This window comes from Vombatus ursinus, unplaced genomic scaffold (genome assembly GCF_900497805.2).
Source record: "Vombatus ursinus unplaced genomic scaffold, bare-nosed wombat genome assembly UNPS02014820.1, whole genome shotgun sequence".
Classification (NCBI taxonomy): Eukaryota; Metazoa; Chordata; class Mammalia; order Diprotodontia; family Vombatidae; genus Vombatus; species Vombatus ursinus.
In genome coordinates this window covers 3,366,327-3,388,333 of record NW_020954598.1, presented here as the reverse complement: position 1 = coordinate 3,388,333, position 22,007 = coordinate 3,366,327, and the positions used below count along the sequence as shown (strand labels likewise).

Sequence of the window (22,007 nt, the reverse complement as noted above, 5' to 3'; positions counted from 1 at the left end):
TATTTGCTGGTGCATCAGCCATCTCTTGCACCCATAGCATAGGAATCCTCATAGATCTGTTCTGAGCTCTCTCTTTAATCTCTGTTCTCTTCTCCCTTAATGATTTAATTTGCTTAGAAGAGTTTGATTATCATCTCTATACAGATAACTCCTAAATCTGCTTAAACAACCCTACTCTTTTTCCTGAATTCTAGTCCCACATCATTTATCTCTCAGATCCTCAGCTGTAACATGAGTGAAACGGGCTGGATAATCTCTAAGTTCCTTTCTAACTAAGTTTATGGTCATCCCAATGGATGACCTATTAGCATCTCAAATGCAACACATTCAAAATAAAATTCATGATCTTTCCTTCTAAATCCATCTGTCCTCCAAGTTTTCTTCTTTCTGTTGAGGGTATTACCAACCCTGGGCCTGAAAACCTCATTATCATTTTTTACTATTCCATTTTTTCACCTGCCACTAACACACACGCACACACACACACACACACACACACACACACACACCCAGTCTGTTGCCAAATCTTATTGATTCTACCTCCACAATATCTTTCACTTTTGTCTCCTTCTACCCATGTGGCTACCACTCTAGTTGAAAGTTTTCATTACCTCTTGCCTACTTGTCCCTAGTTCTATTCTCTCTTTACTAAACTATCCTTCCTACAGATGCTAAGTAATTTTCCTAAAGAGACAAGTCTGAACATTACTCCCTTGCTCACACATCCATTGTTACTTCTTGCCTCTAAGATAAAAAGCAAATTCCTCAACCTGGCATATAAAGCCTTCCTATCTCTCCAATCCCCCTGTTTTATTACTATCCATCATGTACTCTCAGATTGCTCAAATTGGAATACTAGATTTTCCCTAATTAGACATTCCTCTGCCTACTTCCATGCATTCTCATAGGTTTTCCATACATGCAGTGCATTCCATCTATCTCATCTCCAGTATTTTTCATGCTTCGTGACTCAGTTCATGTCCTACTTTCTCCCTGAAGCTTTCCCCAATCACCCCATTTTTAGAGTTTGTTTTCTTCTCTAGTTAACCTTTTATCTACTTCATGATGCCTGTGTTCTCTCCCCAATCCCACCTGCTCCTTGGGGTGGTGACCCTGTGGTTCCTCTTTTTGTGTCCTCAGTACCCTCCATATGGTAAACAGTTCATCAGTTTTGAATAGAATTGGAAAGTTAGAAAAATGACAACTTTGCAAAGAAGCAGTAAGCATGAATGCCTTTCAGGCCAGAACCCCTGCAACCAATAGTTGGCAAACCGTTTGAACTTCACCTTGAGGCACCAGAGAATACAGTACAAATGCATACAAATGAGTTGCATTTCTGAGGTTGTTGATGTTTCTGATTTCTAATGTTTCTGATTTTTACTTCAGCATCACAGGATCACAGATTGAGAAATTCCTAAAGGGCAAGGAGAGTGTTTTTGCCTTTCCTTGTATTGGCAATATTCAGAACAGTGCCCCCTGCACACAGTAAGCAGTTAACAAATGCTTTTTGATAGATTGACTGGAGCTGGAGCTGGGATAACAGGGGCTATGTGGTCTAACCCCCTCATTTCACAAATAAGAAAAATTGAAATCTACCTGAGGGGCTAAGTGACTTGCCTGAGGTTGCTCAGGTAGTGAGCATCAGAAATGGTTTTTCATCCAGATCCCCTGACTCCTGAGTCAATGCTTTTCCCCTTGTACTGTGCTGCTTCCGTTCCAAGAACATTTCAGGCTTTTCCCAGTAAGTTAATAAACACCATTAAGTTTGCTGCCTCTAAGCACCAGCTTGCACAGGTGGGTTTTTGTTCTACAAATTGTCTCTAGAGCAAAATCAGAAACAGATATACCTGGCAAATGTCTATCATTAAATCTACCTAGGATAGAGAAACATTTGTAGAACTCTTTTTTTAGCTGGGCTTGCTTTTGAAGATTGGCTTCATTCACTGTAAAGATTTCAGTGGATTCTGTTTCTGCAGTAATGATGGCAGAAAAGAGAGGAGAAGGGGCTTAAAAAAAAAAGGTTTATTTGAGGGTGTGTTTTTAGAAAGAAAAAATAAGCCTGGTCACATTACTTGCTTCCTACCAGTGACAGACCAAGAAGCCCAAGTTACTTTATTGACTATATTCTGTTTTATATAAACAAACTTTATTTGGCTGTCAGAGTTAACTAAGTTTTTATTAACGGAAATCCAAACATTACATCCTACATTTCAGGTATAATATGTGGTCTCAAATTCAAAAGGGTAAACGATGACATTGTTGCTTCTTGTTGCTAGTATGATGATGATAAAACATGTGAAAGCAGGTAACCTGCACCTGGCATGAAAGATACGCATCAGATTGAATCAGCTCTCATTTCAGAGCTTTAAAATTACAATAGGATAGCTTTCAGAAATGGCTCTAGTCAAATTTGGGCTTCTGCACCACAACATTGAAGAAAATGAAACTCCCATGTGATAGAAGTAAAAGGGTAGACTTACCAAGTTAATTGCAGTGACTCCCACAAATTTATTTTAAAGCACCAACAAGAAATCAAACTTGACTTGCATCCTATTTAAAAAATAACCAATCACAAGCATTCATTAAGTGCTAACTCTATCTGGCACTGTGCCAAGTAGTGGGGGAGGGTATGAAGAAATGCAAAAACAGGGTCCCTTTCCTCAAGGAACTCAAATTTTAAATACATTTTTATGTTGGAGAAATGAGAGATGATAATGGACTAGAGGTGACAATTCCATCTTTAAATTAAATTCTATTTAAAACTGTATTGATGCCATTTATTTTTTATACCCTAGTCATTTCCTCATTTACCCACCCTACTCTCCCTTGCAGCAAAGAAAAACAGCTAAGTAAAACCAGTTAACATAGCACCTGACAAGGATGCAATACAACGTTGAGCACTCATCTTCCTCAACCTCTATGCAAAGGGGAAGTGTACCTTTTCATCATTATCTGTTCTTGTCCAAGGTTGGTCAGTGCAGGAAACAAGTTGAGCTACCATTCAATATTGTTTTAGTTTGCATCATTGTAGTCATCACATATATTCTTCACTTGGTTCTGCTTACTTTGGTATGAATCAATTAATACATATTTTCCCAAGAATTTTTGAATTCCCTATATTTATTATTTCTAATGGCACAGTAATAGTATGTCATGTTCAAGTACTACACTTTATTCTGGAATGTGCCAGTTGATGGGCAATGACTTTTCCCCTAGTTCTTTTCTATCAGAAAAGGGGTTATTATAAATATTTTGGCATATATGGAACCCTCTCTAACTTTGATCTTTTTGATTTCTGTGCTCAGGGATGAAATTGTTAACAGTTTAGTAATTTTTTTCACATAATTCCAAATTATTTTTCAGGATGTTTGGACTAATTCACAACTTTGCCATAAAAAAGTGTATTGGTGTGCCCATGTTTCTACAAGCCCTTTCTATTTACTAATAATCTATTAACTATTTCTTTTCTTTTGTCATCTTCACTGATTTGTTGAATACTTAGAGTTGTTTAAATGTACATTTCTCTTATTAGTGATTGGAATCCTATTTCCCGCATGATTGATAGTTAGCAAAACTTTTGTTTTTTTTGGTAATCTCTTTGTATCCCTTGATTATTTAATTTTTCTAACATATAACCTTTTGTATTTTGGTTATGTATCTAGTTGGAGCTCATTTTGTGATATATGGTGTAATGTGATGATCTAAAACTAATTTCTTTCAAAATACTTTACTGCTTTCCCAGCAGTTCATACTGAATAATGTTTACTGAACTATTGTATTCACTTGCTTCTGGGTCTTACTTAGGTAGTATGTTATGGTAGTCTTTCTATTTCTAAACAAATAGTAAACAATTTTGTTTATTCCTGCTATATGAAAATAGAGCTGGTGATGCTATGCCCCCTCCATAATTGCTTGATTTTTTTTCATTGTTTCCCTTGAGATTCTTATCAAATAATTTTTTATTATTTTATCTAGTCCTGCAAAGTAACTCATTGATAGTTTTATTGTCACAGCACTATCTCTATAAATTAATGTTTTCTCAATTTTTAAAATGAAGCTTTGGTGTATTTTTCCTACCTTTGCAGGGTATCAAACCAGCAAGCTTTGAAAAAGTACATGATCCTGAAATTAAGGAGATTATTGGGGAATGCATCTGCAAAAACAAAGAAGAAAGGTTAGTTTTCAGTGAAACGTAATTGACTATTTGTATTGTTTCTCAAATTGAAATGATTGAGAGAAAGTCGGATCATTTCTGGGAACAGAAATACAGAATTTTGAAAGAAAAAAGAATTGGCTAAGACTTAAAGAAAGAGAGGGATGCCTAAAATATTTTATGTTTTAGCCAGTTTGGCATAGTAGAACTAATAAAATTGTTGTGGGGGGACTAACTGGCATATACTGTTATTAAAGTCCTAAGTCAGTCCAGTTGAGTAGCATATTTGCCTTATTTAATGAGGCATAAAATACACAAGGGATAGAAGTTTTTTATGATACATAGTTAGGTACTCAGTGTCAACAAGTATCCTCTCCTTTGAAGTAAGATGGAGGGGGCAGGTTGGGAGGAAGTAGTCAGCCAAAAATCTTGCAAATATTCATAAGGAAATTCTTTAGGATAAGTTGTTCAGCACTGTGGCCTGCTCCAAGACAATTAAAATGAAGAGCACATTTCATAAAATTTTGGGAAGATTATCGATTATCTTATATTGTCTTTTTTGATTGTTTGCTTTTGTACTTCTCCAGATATGAAATTAAAGATTTATTGGGCCATGCCTTTTTCGCGGAAGACACTGGGGTAAGAGTGGAGCTTGCAGAAGAAGACCATGGTAGGAAATCCTCTATTGCCTTAAGGCTTTGGGTTGAAGATCCTAAGAAACTGAAAGGAAAACCCAAAGATAATGGAGCAATTGAGTTTACTTTTGATTTGGAGAAGGAAACTCCTGATGATGTTGCACAAGAAATGGTAAAAATGAACTTTTTTTATCTTCTTCCCCAGTAAATGTAGAAGTAGTCAATAATTCTCAAAGAACAAAAGGAAAGAAAATCTAATCATATATTTAAATGTTACAGGCACCTAATGAACACAGAGAATATAATAATTCGAAGTTGAAAAAATGTGAACCATAGTTCGAAAGATAAATGAATTTAATGGAATAAACTAATAATGTTGATGGGAAGAATTATTGGATAGTTGAGAATGGAAATTAGTATAGTAGTAACCATTTTTATGTTATGTGTTTTGAGATAGCATTTTATTAGATATGATTTATGGAAGTAAGACTAAATAAGAGAATAGGAAAAATGTTAGAGGCCACAAAAGAGAAACATTAGGTCCTATATGTAATTTAGAAACTGAGATAGTTTTAATATATTCATTTGGCTAATTCTAGCTGCCTGTGCTTATGGAAGTATATGTTTGAAATTTCTAAGCTTTTTGCAAATGTAATTAAACTTTTTAAAGTTTCTGATATTCATGTTTCTCCCTTCTCTTCCCCTCTCCTTTACTCTCCTCCTCTCATCTTCTTTCTTTTCCTCTCCTCTCTAGATTGTGGGATATGCATACCTTACTTTCATTCGTTTGCTTGATAAATTTGCCAGAGCAGCAGATATGTGCCAGAAATCATGATAGTAGTTGTGGGATATACAAATATGAATAGAAGACAATTCCTACCCTTTGTCTAGAGGTGGAGATAAATCAGAAAATAACACAAATGCGAGGTTGAATGTGATAAGTGAAATATGAGAATAACAAAATGGCTAGGGAATTCAATTCCAGGCAGAATGATTGAATAAAATTACTTCATGGAGGAAGTAGCATTTGACTGTAGGTATCAGATAAAGAAGAGGTTTATGCTAGTTTGAAGTGATGACATAAGCAAAGACTTGGAGACAGGAACTGACCTCTATGGGTAGAAGATAGGGATAGGGACTGGACCTCTGATTTCATTGATATAAGGACCTCCCTGATGAGGAAAATCCTTCTACCAGTACATGTTGGCACCTCCTCTGCAACTCAGTGTCTTAAAGTTACCTAGAGCAGGAAGATGTTAAATGACTTGTCCAGAATCACACAGCCGGAGTTGTGTGGGATATTGTAAGTAACTCATTATTGTACACAGAAGGGAGAATTGTCGAAAAAGGATGGGGGTAATAGTTTGGAGCTGAGTAATAAAGGCCTTCAGGTACCAGACAAAACAGTTTACATTTTATTTGGAATGCAATGCTGCACTATTTAAAATTAGTTTTGCGGCAGTGTTTGTTTTAACAGAAGAGTAATATGATCCCAGTGTTTTTGTGAGGATCATATTGACCTGCCCCAAACCAGGAGTGGATCTCATTTAGTGGCATAGCCAAGGGAACATAGGATCTTAGATTTAAAGCTGGAAATGAGTATTTTGCTTAACACTCTTGTTTTACAAATGAAGATTCCAAGGGCCACAGATATTGTGTCTTGCCCGGGTCTCTTGACTCCAAATCCAGTGCTCTTTTCACTAGAGTCTACTGCAAGGTAGCTGGACCTATGCAGAGCTTGGATCAATTTTGTTGTGTCCTGTTAGCTGGGAATTCTGTGGGCTTTTGAGGTAGCATCTCTAGCTTGGCCAACTTTTATTTTCCTGATGAGCTACTACTGCTGATTTATTTCCTTCTCCTAAATAGGATACAGCGAACACAAGAAAGGCAACATGCACGATATGGTTTGTAACCATAATTTTAACTTATGATGGTAATCAGATATCTGCTCAGGAGGTTAATATGATGGCAGTGTGTAGGAAGAATTGGAGGGGCGAGAGCCTGGAGAAAAGTAGCCTAATTAGGAGCCTATCATTAGGAGATAATGAGAGCCTATACTAATATAGTGGCAATGAAAAGAGAAAAGAAGGGAGGATTGCAAAACACATTTCAATGGTTACATCCTCCAAAGAATTCAGAAAATTGTTTGACTTGGAGAATGAGGCAATGAAAGAGAAGGTACCATCAGAGAGAACTGAGCATTTGAGCCTGAGTTACTAGGAGAATGATGGCAGCACTGATACATGTAGGAAATCCAGAAGGAAGAGCGCCTCTGTTGGGAAGGATGGTTGGGGAGAGATTGAGCTTTATTTTTTGTGTCTCCCGGGATAATGTATTTAGAGGTAGAAGAGGCCTTAGAGGCCATTAAGTCCATCTTTCTCTCTCTCTCTCTGTCTCTCTATCTGTCTTTACAGATGCGGACTCTAAGACCTAGGGATATTCAGTGACTTGCCCAGGTTGACTTCAAGTGTCTGAGCCAGTATTTGATCATAGTCCTTCCTGATTCCAATTCTAGTGCCCTGTTCACTACAGGATAGGGTGCTCCCTGGTTGAGTGCCAGGTAGAGGTGCAGGTTTGAATCTCAAATTAGAAATCTGAGCTTGAGAGAGTGATTTGGGGGACATTCACAGAGGTGCATGGTTGAAACCTTAGGAATAAGTAAGATCATTATAGGATGGGATACAAGGAGAGAGAAGAGAAGAAAGTGAAGAAGCTTCTTTTCTTGCTATTTATCTGCTCTCCATTGACTTTGTGTCAGCTCAAACAGCTCTGTGGCGAATGGAGGAACACTGACCAAACACCACTTTACATGTGAGAGGAATGCACTTGTAGTTAGGCCAGTCTGCTTGACATCTACCCAGGGAAGCAGCCACTTCCTAAGTGGTTGTGTTTGGAGGCCTGCCAACCAACTACTTGCATACATAGATGACAGGTCTCTGTCCACCAGGAGCTGTATTCACAAGTTGGAAGGGTTAAGATAAAAGTCACAACAATCCTAGGCAGTGCCTTGAAACCTCCTTTAAAGGCCTTCTTCAAAAGATTCTTTCTTTAACTGATTACTGAAGTGCATCCTGACAAGCCCTTTATTTTGTACTTGTTCAGTTTAATGATTTGGAACAATAAACCCTTGTTAATTCAGATGACAGGAATTTGGGATTTGATGTATTTCAAATGCATACTGGACTCACTTTTAGCTTTTGTCTATAGAAATCAGGTTTTCTACACTAGTTAATACAGGTACACTTGCCATTGTTCAATAAATATGTACTTAGTTGATTTTGCTGTTTACCCAAAAGTAATACCTTCAGTACCTCCTGCATCACTCCCTGTGAAACTTCCCCTCGCTTCTGTCTGCTGCAATACCAGTGTCAGCTCAGTGAGAACACAGAAGAGTTCATTCAAGCATAGGTCTAGAATCTAACATTTAGAGAGAAATTCCTTTTCACAGACTAGAGAAGCCAATTTACACCTTACCTTGCCTCTTAAACTTGGACTTTTTGGGATAGGATTATTGGGCTGTAATAATAGTCCTTTTATCCTGTGTTCCATTTTCCAAAGAGAAGAAGTATTTCTCAGTTGGTCTCTGGGAGGAAGGAAAGGAGCAGTCCTAGGGAAAAGTTAGATTTGTCTTTGTAACCTTCTTTCCTCCTCTATGCCCGTCTCCAAGATCTTAGTGTCCTTATGTCCCCCACCATCCAGACACCCATTGTTCTTCATTACTAAATCCTTCCTTTGGGGAATCCATTAGTGCTAGTTCTTCTCAAGAACCTTGCTTAAAAATGACTTCCTCCTTTCCAATTTTCTCATTCTCACATTAAATCTCTTCTCATTTCTCAGTGCTATTAGTCATAGCCAGGTGGCAGGAAAGGAAAAAAAAATTATGTTGTTACATTAATTCACAGTAAGATTCACCAAATGGTATGTAGCATGTAAATGCTTAAAGTCAAAGTTTTAAAAATTACAGGAAGAAATTGCCAATTTTTATAGCTTTATTGTCTATCTCAATGTACTTCTTTCAGACATAGACAAATCAAACAAAAATAAATGCCCAAGAAACAACTTAAGGACTTGAATAGAACTATTTGCAAGTTCTTTCTCATGTCCATCTGAAATCTGCCTCTCTGTAGTTTCTACCTTAACCCTTCTCTTTACACTGAAGTAGTATGGGATAATTTGTAACTTTTTTGTATGATAACCTTTCACATACCTGATTATACCTTTCATCTCTCCTAAGTCTCCTCTTCACATGAATAATTAACCAACCATTGTTTGTAGAAGGTGGTCTCTACACGTCTCTCTTTCCTTTTTATGTTGTCATATCCCTACATCTTAGCATGTGATACCCAGAACCAAACTTACTATTACCAAGAGCCTTCTGACCAACATAAGTGCCGTGGAATGACTGACTTTTGATCTGGACATTTTATTTTAATATTTTAATAAGTTCTCTTGATCTAGACATTATATTTTAACATTTTAATCAATGCAGCTTAAAATATTTAGGTTTTTTAGTAGCTGAGTCATACTGTTGGCTCTCATTGAGCTTGCACTTAATTAAAACTCCCAAATCTTTTTTGTGTGAACTGCTGCCAAGACAGATAGGTTTAATCCAGCACTTCTGTAGATGATTTTTTGTACTTAAGTGAAGGATTTGGAATTAACAAGGATAAATGTAATGCTATTGTTTGGGGCCTAGTGTTCCAACCCATCAAGACAATTTTGCTTCCATCTTCTATTGTAGTTATCTTCCCCTCCCAGTCTTATAAAAGGCACACTTCTGAAATTTGCAGATGCCTTATTTCCAACCAAATCATTGATAAAAATGCTAAGCAGAATAGGGTCAGGACCTAAGTTCTCAGAGATTTCCCTTAGAGACCCCCTTCAATATGGACACACAACTATTAATTACTAATCTTGTAAACTACTTTAACTTTTATCTATCCTCTAGCCTGAATTTTACTCTTATAAAGATATTATGGAAATTATCGTGTTTTGCTCACATAGAGAAATACTTCTCTTATTTCCCTGATAATCTTATTACCCTAAAAGAAAGCTAGTTTTGCATTTAGCAAACTTGAGTCAGTATTTTATAATTTTTGACAATTTTAATTTTAAGTGTGAAAATTTTTAAACAAAAATTAGTCTATTTCAACCTGTTCAACATGAGATACTTGAATGTGTGTTTTTCCACTACTCAGTCTTCTCTTATCCTGATTTAAACATAACAATGATCTTTTTGGCTTTTAAATTTTCAAAGATTCTCTCATCCTAGAAGGAATCATTCTATACACCTGCTGAGGGATCTAATATTAAGAATGGATTTTACCTCTTCACTTGTCAGTAATGAAGCCAGGTCTTTAATTGATTTATACTTGTTCATTGGTGTAAGTTTAGGGTCTCATCACTAGACATATGCTTCTTGAGTGGTTCTTCCTTAGCCTTGAAATATCGTAGTTATGAAAAAGTCAGTAAACATTTACTAAAGCATCTACTAGGTGCCAGGCATTGTACTAAGCACCAGGGATACAAAAAGAAGCAAAAGATATTTCCTGCCCTCAAGAAGCTTACAATTTAATGAGGAGATCCCAATCTAAGAGATAGTTGTAGGATAACCATCTGGGAGGCAAGAAGGTACAATGAAATTAATCCTGAATCTGGAGGCAGAAGACCTGCGTTCAAATTCTGACTCTGCACTTTAACTGGAGTGCAAGTGATCTTAGGCAAGTCACTTTCTCTGGTCCTCAGTTTCCTTAACTATAAATTGAAGGGATTGGACTACATGGCCTCTAAGGTCTTTTTCAGCTCTAAAATCTATGCTCTGAATTTATCATCTTTTTTAAAAATAATTTTATTGATTTTGTTTGTTTTTATGTTACTCAGACTTCTTGTAGTATTCTTCCTCTTTGCCCATCCCAGAGAGCTATCACATTTAATAAAGGATATTTTTAAAGAAAATAAAAACAGGAAAAAGAGAAAGTCAGCAAAATTGATCAATACATTGAAGAAGTTTGAAAATATATGCAATATTCCACACCCTTTGCAGACAGATTGGGGGTAGGTGTCTTCTCATTTCTTCTTTGGGGCCAGTAAGCCTCTGAACTCCTAAGTAGACCTTCTTGAATTGACCTTGTAGCAAGTATTGAGAATAATAGTAAGTTAGAGTGAGTGATGACCATGACCTATTTATAAAAGCAGTTGGTGTCAGCAGGTCTGTGACATATACCAGACTGGGAGCCAACAGAACATCATTTAAATATACACATGTATACACACACACATACATACACACACACACACACACACACCATGTCAATTTTGAATACTGGATAGAAAGAAGGTCTTATGCTTTTAAAAGGGAAGAAGTTTCTTGATTTTAAAAATGTAAATTCAATTATATAGTGATGGATTCATCCATGCATTTTTAAGTTTTGATTCTTCTGGCTTGAAGTCTTACGTAGTAGAAGACAGATTTGTGTTTTTAAAAAAAGAAGAAGAAAAAAAAAGAACAAGGAGGGTGCAGTAACCCAATTTCTGTGAACTCTAAGCAGGCAAATTAATGCCTTATATCTAATAAGTAGCAAGCAGGGAGTTAGGGCTTCTCATTCCCAGAGACCGAAGCAACTCTTTAATTTCAAGCATTTGGGAAGCTGCGGCTCAGTCCAGAGAATGTTGACACTAAAGCGCTGTTAGCAAGATTTCTCTTCAAAAACAGAAGAGGGAAAACTAGAATTGGATTACTGAGCAACTTCATAGCAGCCAAAAGTCATAAGAAAGCATTTTTGGGGTTTGGTTTTTTTTTTTTTAGTCTCTATACTTTTGGCTCTAAGTGATGAATCACTAGATGAGGGAGAGATTAGATCATCCTTGTTACCTTAACAAAAGGGGAAGGGGGTGTTTACTGCAGAAAAAGGCATAATGAAACTGTGGGATAGTGAAAAGGTCACTAGATCTGGAGTTTAGAAGATTTGGCTTGGAATCCCATCTCTCCTCCTTTCTACCCATGTGACTGTGGGCAACTCATCTCCCACACCTTCAGGTTTCTGTATCTATAAACAGAGGGGATTGGACTAGATTATCCCTGAGGTCCCATCGAGCTCTAAGGGCTAGGATACTAAGTAGGAAAGAATGTTCTGTTTCATCCCTCTAATCCTCACACCTCTGGGAACCTTTCCTATTAGGACAATACAATAAGCCCCACCAGGGCCATCCATCTGCTGGCCACTGCCGACATTACAAGCATTCTGTGCTGCTTTGGAGGACATTATTCTACAAGGAGCCACACTTATAAAGGAAGATTAAATATAAGAGTCCTCAGTAGTATTCCCAGGGATAGAGACATATTAAAAGAGAAGACCTCCTAACCCAAGTGAATTTCTGATTGGTGAAACTTCAGGAATCAAATTTTAGCTGATATAAAAGAGAGATTCTCAGGGCAAAAGAACCTTCTGGTGCCTTACTAGGCATCCTGGGAAACCTGGATCAGACACATGGATCCTCTCTCTCAGTCATAGTACAGTGGAAGGAAAATTGAATTTTGAGTCAAAAGACCCGTACTCCAATCCTTCCTCTTCACATAAAACTTATGTGAATTAAGGTAAGTCACTTAACCTCTCTTGGCCTCAGTTTCATCATCTGTAAAATGATAGGATTAGTTTAGATGACCTTTAAGGTGCCTTCCAGTTCTAACTTTATGATCCTGTGAGCTAATATCCTCAAAGCTACTTCCTGTCCTACTGTATTGCCCCTACCTTGTACTAGTGTGTTAGGACAACGTTGTGTTGTTATTTTAAATACAGAAATAGAGCACTTTATGTATATCCTTATTCAATTTCTTCTTGTTGGATCCATCCCACATCACTTCTGTCTGTCAAGATTTTGAGGGCTTCCAGTTGTGCGATATGATGTTTTAGTTCATTCATCTTTATGTTCTCCACAGTATGGATAATCATGCCTTCTATGTTTTTATCCAAGTCATTGATTAACGTTTAGAACAGTATAGGACTCAGGATACAAGCCTGTTCAAAAAGTCCTTTAGGTTGACACGGTCTAATAAGCAAAACCCTATAGGCAAATACACATGCACACATACACACACTCTCTCTCTCTCTCTCTTTTTCTCTCTACTTCAACTCTGTGTCTCCCTAACTATATCCCACCACTGTTTCATTTTGTCTACAAGAGCAAGAAACTTTGTTAAATGCTTTGTCAGATACGGTATGTGTCTAGCACTCTCCTGGTCTTCCAAGCCCTGTAACACTATCAGATAAGGAACCTGCTAATTTCAGGTTCTCCTTATTTAGAATTGGATGTAAAAGCACGACTGCCCTTTAGGCAGCCTGAATATACCTAAAAGCAGAGACCCAAACGTAATGAAATTTGAGATTTAGGACTTTCTTATTATCTAATTTTAATAGCATATATGTGTGTGTATTTATATATACATATGTGTATGTGTGTGTGCATTGTCTCTCTCACACACACACACACACACACACACACACACACACACACAGAGCTATGTGGCACAGTGGATAAAAGTGCTGCACCCAGGGTCAGGAAGACCAAGCCAACCTTAGACAGTCTGTAGCTGTGTGACCCTGGGCAAGTCACGTAACTGTTTGCCTCAGTTTCCTCATCTGTAAAAATGAGCTGGAGAAGGAAATGGCAAACCACTCCCATATCTTTATCAATAAAACCCCAAATGGGGTCTTGAAGAGTCAGATATGACTGAAAACTACAGAACAACAATGTATGTGTATGTATATATATGTATGTATGTATATATGTATACACACACATATATACAGAGAGAGAGTGAGTGAAACTAATTTGCTGGGTGGTTGGGACATTTTTGTTTTGCGTAACATCTTTTTAGTTGGTTTGCAATTGAGCTTAAATCTTTTCAGTTTAGACTTAAGGAAACTAGCATTCTCATCTTGTTTTATATTTCAATTTAAGTCCCCTTTTAATGTTACTACCTTTTTTCCCTTAATTTATACAGCTCAGATTTCACTAACAAACTGATTTTTGCGCAAATTGCAAAGAATTAAAAAGATTTAACCCTATCTTTTTTCTCTCTGTGTCCCTGTCCCTTTCTTTCTCTCTTGTTAGTTGATTTTATCCCTCTCCTATAATGGAAAATATTTTGGTGTAAATAGTGAAGACAGACTCTATGTCTACTCATGTAGCACATGATAGTGTCACCCTTCCCCTATATCTCAGGGTGGGGGGGCCTAAGGCATGAAGGGTTGAAACATTATATTGCCCGAGTGTGTCACCACTCTGAGTGGCTGGCGATTGAGGATTATGGCACAGCTGTGAAGTCTTGAAGCCACTTACGCAATTTCACATCTTAAAATGTCAGTAACTGATCTGCCGGGCATGTTCTGTCTGTCTAATGATGGGGTCTGGCTCCTGGATCTAGAAGTGGTCTTCTCCAAAAATTGTTAAACAAGTGGGTTATCTGCTTTGCTCTGAAACAGTGGTGTTCAGCCGTCATAGTTTTCAGTGATATTTTTTAGTGCCTTGAACATCAGCTGCTCCTAGAGACCTATTGGGAATAAACCCTAGGTGAAAGAATAGATGAATCTTCAACATTAAATAGCAGCTTACTTTTTTGCAGGCTTTAAAGTTTACAAAACAATTTTCTTACAACAAGCCTGTGAGTTAGTTGCTATTACATGTTATCATTTCCCAATTGACAGATTAGGAAATTGACTCTCAGAGAAGTGAATTGGCTTGCCCATATTTACTCACCTAGAATTGTTGGTGTTGAAAATTCAGTCCAGGTCTCATGTCTCTAAATCCCAGCACTTTTTTCTTCTACAACAAATAAGAGTCCTCAGAAATATCTCACCAAACTCTCTTTTAGAAGGACACCATTTGAAAACCACATATTTTTGCAACCTTATGTGGTAATTATTGTAGTGAAAAGAGCAATGATCTTGGTATTGAGAGACCTGGGTTCAAATCCTGCCCCTGACATTAATAGCTATGTGACCATCAGCAAGTTATGTAACTACCTTTAAGCATATTACCTCATCAATAAAGTGGAAGCAATAACACCTGTAGTCCTTTGCAGGGTTGTTGTGAAGATCCACTGAAATACAAAGTTATGGAAAGTGCTACATTGGTGTCAGTCAAATGGCAATGCTAACTGTTGCTTTTAGGCTTCATCTATTCTTTTTTAATTTAAAGATTGAATTTCACTGGCAAATGAACTTTTGTTCCTAGGTTTGTTGTCATTAGAAGGTAAAGAGAACTGTCACCAAGAATTTCTTGAATCTTTCTCTGAATTTTTTGCCCCACAGTCATCCTCATTTTTAGCTTGGACTTTGGAGTAGGCAAAATATGTGAAAGCAAAGAGTACTGTACCTAAGAGTCCTGGCTACTAGTACTTTTTTTTTCTGTAGATAAAAAAAGCTTCCCTCTGTGACATGGCCACAAAATGGGCAAGAGACCAAGTCTAAATTGGTATGCGATGCTGTTATAAGGTCAGGAATTCAACAGCCTTCTGTCACTCCAATTTCTTTTAGTTTGAGTTTGCAAGAGCAGAGCTACTAATTTTATTTTCTATCAGCCCTTTTTATATTGGCTGAGAAATATTAAGCGTTTTGTAAGCGTGGGGAACTTGGCTTCTGAAAAGTCCAGACAGTGAAAGTCCATCAATTAGGATTTAGGTAACCAACATTCATCTACTAGTTCATGTTTAAGTAGCATAGGGCTTTTGTTTGTTTGGTTTGTTTTTGTTCGCAAGATTTTTTTCCCACCACAGCCTTGTGAGGGAGGTAGTACAAGTATTATTACCCTTATTTTATAGATGAGGAAATTGTAGCCCATAATCAAAGTGACTTTCAATGGTTACACAATCAGTAAGTAGCCTGGCCAAGCCAAAAGCCTGGGCATTCTGATTCTTGAAGTTTAATATTCTTTCTACTTCCCTACCCTGCTTTTTTCATTTCCTCTGTTTGAGTAAAGAGTCAGTTACCATATTGCAAACTACATGGCAATATCTTCCATAGTTGAGTCACAGCTCCTGGTGAAATTCCTTGTGATATTCTAGTAGCATCAGTTAAATCTAGTGCCATTTGGTCTGAGGTAAAAAATGGTCTTTGAAAGCAACAACCCCAGGTGGTAAATCCAAGGAAACAGGCAGAGAGGCATAGTACAGAAAATATGGGGCAATTGGCTATAGATTTGCCGCTGAACAAAGCAATGTAAAATGTTGGATTCCATTCTTAAAGATCTTTAACAATAATCTTTAAACATCATTAGTCATGCTAGAGAAACCTTAAGCCTCTGTGGGATATCCCTACTGAGTGAAATTACCATGGACAGAAATGAATGGGCAAACAAGTTGAAGCCAATTCAAATTCATTTTCTTTGCCTGCTATTTTCTTGCTGGCTGATGTCAGGCATTCAGAGATGAGTAATTTCTTTTATATTGGTGTATCTTAGAAACAACTTCATTTGGGAAGCTAAACTCGCTGTTGGGACTGTGGTAGTTAAGGTCTTGTAGTCATAGAATCTTAAGTTAGACAGGGCCCCAGAGATCATCTAGTCCATTCAAATGAGGTAATCATTGTAAAGTGCTTAGTACTTAGTACTATGCCTTACACATAGTAAGCACTACAAATATCACTATTGTTATTATTATTAACTTTAAGGTCTTCAAAATACTGCACATATTTTTTCATTTGACCCTCATAGCAACCCTGGGCGATAGATGCTATTATTATCCCCATTTTACAGATGAGGAAATTGAGGCAAACGGCCATGAAGTGACTTGCCTAGGGTCACACAGCTAATAAGTTTCTAAGGCAGAATTTGAACTCAGGTCTTCTTGACTCCAGGCTGGGTCCTCTATTGACTGAGCCACCTAGCTGTTTTAGAGTTTTCCTATGAGTTTCCACAAGAGAATCAAATAACACATAATAATGTTATACAATAATATAGTAGCTTTGTGAAAGAGTCAGGATAGCATCATCTGGTGTACAGCCTTGTTTTTTACAGGCTCCCTCTTTTTCAGCTGACATCTCTTTTCCAAAATCTTCTCACCATCAGTTCTAGTTTTACCCTCCAACATAGCACAGAGATTTTACCCTTTCTCCTCTCAATCTGGTTTTCCAGTGTGTTTCACCCATTGCCCATGTGAAATGGTTTCCAGATTTCTTGCTGTCCTGCCTCAGTGCCCTCCTGGACACCTTAATTTATTCCTTTTCAAATGATACCACTTCAGATCAAACCAGCAAAGAGCACAATGGGGACAGAGACAGGCTAGGGTTCTGAACAGGGTGCTAGATCTGGGTGATACAGTCGAGTCAGTCAACCACTGGAGATAAAGAAACAAAAATGAAACAGCTACTCAGTGTAGGACATCTAGGTTCAAATCCTACCTCTGGTACTTAGTAAGTGCCAGTAGAAAAATTACATAATTTCTCTGAGCCTCAATTTCCTCATCTCTAAAATAGGGATGATAATAATATCTGTAGCACCTACCTCACCAAGTTGTTCTGAGGATCAAATGATATATATGAAACACTTTGAAAATGATTGTTATTATTGGTACTGAATGCTATTGTTATATTCAAGGAATCAGAGAGTTCATTAGCTTTCCTGTTGGCTCAAATTTGGTGGTCTACTAAACTATTACCAATTCATCATCCCCTGAAATTTTGACCTCTACATCTCTTTGGTTCTATAGTTGATTTTTTTTTAAACTCCAATGAAAGGTCTTACATTCATCCCTGATAAAAATCATTTTGAAGCTAGACTAACTCTTCCATCGTCTTAACAGTTCAGTTCCTTCATCACATCTCTCAACTCAGTAACCCTTCAGAAAGTAAATTCAGTTAGTTTGTGGTGATGATCTTAGTGAACATGTACTAGCTGCTAGTGAGATCACCAGATTGTTTTCTAAATGTGTACCAAATAGCTCTTTTGTCCTCCCTTTCAGAATTTTGCAAAGGATTGTCAAAGTTACCAGTTTGCATTTCTCTGGATCCATTCTTTATCTTTTTTCTTTTCTTTTCAAAAATTTGGGAATTTTCCCAGGTCTGGTCTTCTGAGACTTCTCCTGTGTGCCATGATTTCAAGGTTTATTGATAGTGTCTGCAAATGTCTTAAATCCATTGGGATTAGAAACAAAAAATAAGCAGAAATATAAATTCATTTTAAAACATCTACATGCTATCTTGCTGTTTCCTCACCCATCTTTGTCAAGCAATTCAATATGAATTTGTTCTTTACCTTCCAATTGAAAGATTCTTCATTTTGCTTGGAGGTGGAGAGGGACGGGAACACACATTTATTAAGCATCTACTACGTGTCAGGCACTAGGCTAAGTGTTTTCCAAATATTTCAGTTGGTAATATTTTGAATTTAAAATTTTGAAAGGCTCAATTTATATTGCTCCTATATTTCTAAGGTCATTATGGTATGTTACTAATGAACTTAGTTTGGTTTTGTGTCTAATTTATCATGCTTCAAGGATCTGTGTTTTGGGGGGAGGGGCAGGGTAACAGATACTCGTTTCACCAATGAAGATTATAATACCTCTACATCTTGAAAGTGTAGTGGATGAAGACTAGATTTGGATTCCAAGACTTGGGTTCGGATCTTGCTTCAAATGCTTTTTACCTCTATGACCTTTGGTAAATCACTTGATCATTTTCAGATCATCTGCAAATTGAAGAAAACAGTAGCACTTACCTCAGTGCTATGAAGATCCCATAAGATCTATAGGGAAAGTCCCTCATCAACCTTAAAGGGCTGTTTAAAAAGCAGTGATACTTTTTTATCATCATGGTCTCAAGTTGTTATGACTTAATAAATTCATCCCTCTACAACCAATCTGGTGATAAGCTCCTCCAAACTTCCTATGGCTGGTTCTTATAAACAGATAGCCGTTAGCTTATACTAGGTTCCTGCCCTGCTTGGTAGGACCTGTTAGAATTGGTGCTCTGTTGGCATAACCTCCAAGAATGCAGGGTTTATATTATGATGAGACCTAAGAATGGAATTTGAATGGGGAATCGTAGACATATGATCGTAGACTAGAGCCAGAAGGGGTATCAGAAGACGTAAGTCTAATACCTTCACTTGAAATATGAGTAAACCAAAGACATGAGACTTTAAAGTAACTACCCTTAGGGCTCTCAGAGGTAGTTACTAGTGGAACTAGGATGCTCTAATGCACAATGTCCATGTGCCATCTAGGTGGTCATAATTGTGAGGAAAGACATACTGACATTCGCCTTTAAATGTACCCAATTTTATGCCTCCAGGAGTTATGCTTTTTTTGTCTGTTTCGTTTCTTATTCATGATCTCAATTGTATCCTAGAAAAGGTAGATAGGTTACAATCTCAGTGAAGCCTACGTCATCTATTCCTTGATTCTATTATGTTTCAAGGTCGATACAGTTGAGTATTAATGTACATTGGTTTGTTGGGTTTTGTTTCATTTTGTTTTTTGGGGGAAGGGGGGTTATGTGTGTTTTCCTCTGCTGTGCATGCAGTAGACTAACCATCAGTGTGACTTTCTTGCAGATCGAGTCTGGATTTTTTCATGAAAGTGATGTGAAGATAGTGGCAAAGTCGATTCGAGACAGAGTAGCATTAATTCAGTGGAGAAGAGAGAGGATCTGGCCTATTGTGCAGTCCGAGGAGCGCCGGGACTCAGAGAGCCTCGATAAAGCCAAGTTGCCACAGGCACAACTCCAGGTTCAGGTCACGTACCATTCTCATGTTGGCCAGCAGACTGCATTAGAACCTGAGGAGCCTGAAGCTGACCAGCATCTCTTTCAGCCGAAGCTTCCCACGAGCGCCACATCGGTGGCATGTAAGTCTATTTCTTTCCTTTTCAATGAAAATACAATTGTAATATAGCAGAACCCAATTCCAGCATGGCTTATAATGTCATGGATTTAGCTATTTATGCTTGGAGTCAAATTGTGTCCTCTGAGACCAATATAGCTATTTAAAAGCTATGGTTTTTTTTTAATTTTTATTTTTTTGCAAAGGGAGGGCAATAAGAAGTTTTAAAAAATAATAACAAAGGGGCAGCTAGGTAGCACAGTAGATAGAGCGCTGACCCAGGAGTCAGGAGGACCTGAGTTCATATCCGACCTCAGACACATAACACTTACTAGCGATGTGACTCTAGGCAAGTCACTTAACCCCAGTTGCCTCACACCGCCCCCAAAAGGACCAAATAGTTTTCATGTAGTATATGGGAAAATGAAAGTTATTGTAAAATGGGGATTTGTAGCTTCTCATTATTAGGGAATTTAAAACAATACAACCTGTGTGCTTTTTGGTGAGGTCACAATAGGCTCATTTTTTTTTCTCTTTAATGTTCTTAGTACTGAATAGTAGGCAATGTAAAAAGGATACTGGACTTGGAGTCAGGAGACACCTGAGATTGACTCACATCTCTGGTACTTAGTTATCTTAGGCAATTCCCTTAAATTCTCTGGGCCATAGCTTCTTTATCTGTAAAATGTCAGTAACAGTGTCTCTAGTATTTAATTTAGCTTAATTTGTTTTGAAGCATATTGCAAACCTGAAAGATGTATAAATGTTGAGCAGTATATTAAACTGGAGAAAACATTGGCTATGAGAGGACATCTATCAATCATTTCATGATATGCCATGAAAAATGTGTTAAAATTAATCATCAGGCATTTATTAAGCTTCTACAGTGTGCTAGGTGCTGGAGAATCAAAGACAAAAGTCAACTAGGCCCTTCCCTTATGAAGCTATTTTTATCTCCTCTCCTCTTCCCTTCTCCCCTCGTCATATCCTTACCTGTGTGTACTCTGACCAAGGAGTGTAAATTTTGATCGCTGAAACTTCACAAGATATATTGGGGTTTACGGCTAGATTTCTTTCTTAAGGACCATGTCTTAAACCCAGATCACTCTGGCTCTCATTGATTGGCCAACAATAGGTCACAGCCCAAGTCGGGGGAGGGGGGTGTTATTGTTTTGGACCTGATTGCTCAGTGTGAACGTTGTGAATAGTAATTGTTTCTGTTTTGGCCAGAAACCCTGAAGTTCTCCACCTCTCATAGAGAGAGGTAACAGGAACAAGAACTAGGTAAAAGAGGCCATTCATTGCCTCATTTCTTACCTATCTTTATTCACTGAATGGGTGTTGCCTAAGTCAAAATTAGACGTGGAAAAGACCTTAGCTTAAAAAGGCCATGGTCTCCCACTGCATCCAGGGCCATATCCAGTCGTCCTGATCTATATCTTGCCATTGGACCCAGATGGCTAAGGAGGAGAAAGTGAGACTGGAGACTTTACGCAACCCTCCCTCACTTAAATCCAATTCACTTGCAGCAAGTTATGCCATCGCCTTCCTGATGCCATCCATCATCTGCTTCCAGGACAAACAATAAACAAGACAGTATGTACATTTGCAAGTGTATGCAAAATGGGTACAAGGTAATTGGGGATGGAGGGGACGCAGGCACTAGTAGCTGGGGGAAGATCAGGAAAGCTTCATGAATAAGGCATCCCTTGAGCTGAGCTTGGAAGGAAACAGAAATTCTAAGATGCAGAGAGAAGGAAGGGACTGTATTCTAGGCATAGAGTGTATAAATAATTAAATAATAAAACTAGGAAAGTAGGATTCAGGCAGGTTGTGAAGCATTTTGAATGCCAAACAGAAGCGTCTATTTGACTCTAGAGGAAATAGGGAGCCCCAGGAATTTAAGAAATGGAGTGATGTGATCAGTCTTGTGCTTTAGTAAAAATCATTTTGGCATCTTTTGGGGGGGGGGTGAGAGACATGGATTGGAGAAGGGAAAAACAGGGCAGGAATAAGAGTTCTAAGTCATTGAGGAATGGCATACCATTGAGTCCTTTAAGCACCTAGGTTTCTCCCAGCTTCTTCAACAGTACTTGTTTTCTTCTTTTTAGAGCATTCATTTAAAGTGAGAAATCAGTTGTGAATTGAGCATGCAGCAAAACTTATCTTTTCCAGTTTGAATTAGCAGGGTAGTGGTGAAAATTGAGTTAATTGTGTAGTTCTTTTTTTTGTGTTGATGTGTCTGAATCTCTTTGATTTGAATGTGTTTTAATACATATTGTCATCCACAATGACTTAGAAAACATAAAAGGATGGTATAAGATTTTCAAGTTACATAAAACACATTATTTTTTAAATTAATTTATTTTGATTTATCAACAATCACTTCCATATGCTTTTGAGTT

At 37.6% G+C, this 22,007-nt stretch overlaps 1 protein-coding gene across 12 annotated transcripts in view; it reads left to right on the top strand.

Annotated features, from left to right (window-relative positions):
* Positions 1-22,007, top strand: part of WNK2 (WNK lysine deficient protein kinase 2) — a 231,050-nt gene that overhangs the window by 120,414 nt on the left and 88,629 nt on the right. For all 12 annotated transcript variants that reach the window (XM_027836981.1, XM_027836983.1, XM_027836982.1 and 9 more), the window contains exons 6-8: positions 4,086-4,174; positions 4,741-4,960; positions 19,336-19,627. In XM_027836981.1, coding sequence (XP_027692782.1) covers positions 4,086-4,174; positions 4,741-4,960; positions 19,336-19,627 — 601 coding nt within the window. The remainder of the gene's footprint in view (positions 1-4,085; positions 4,175-4,740; positions 4,961-19,335; positions 19,628-22,007) is intronic.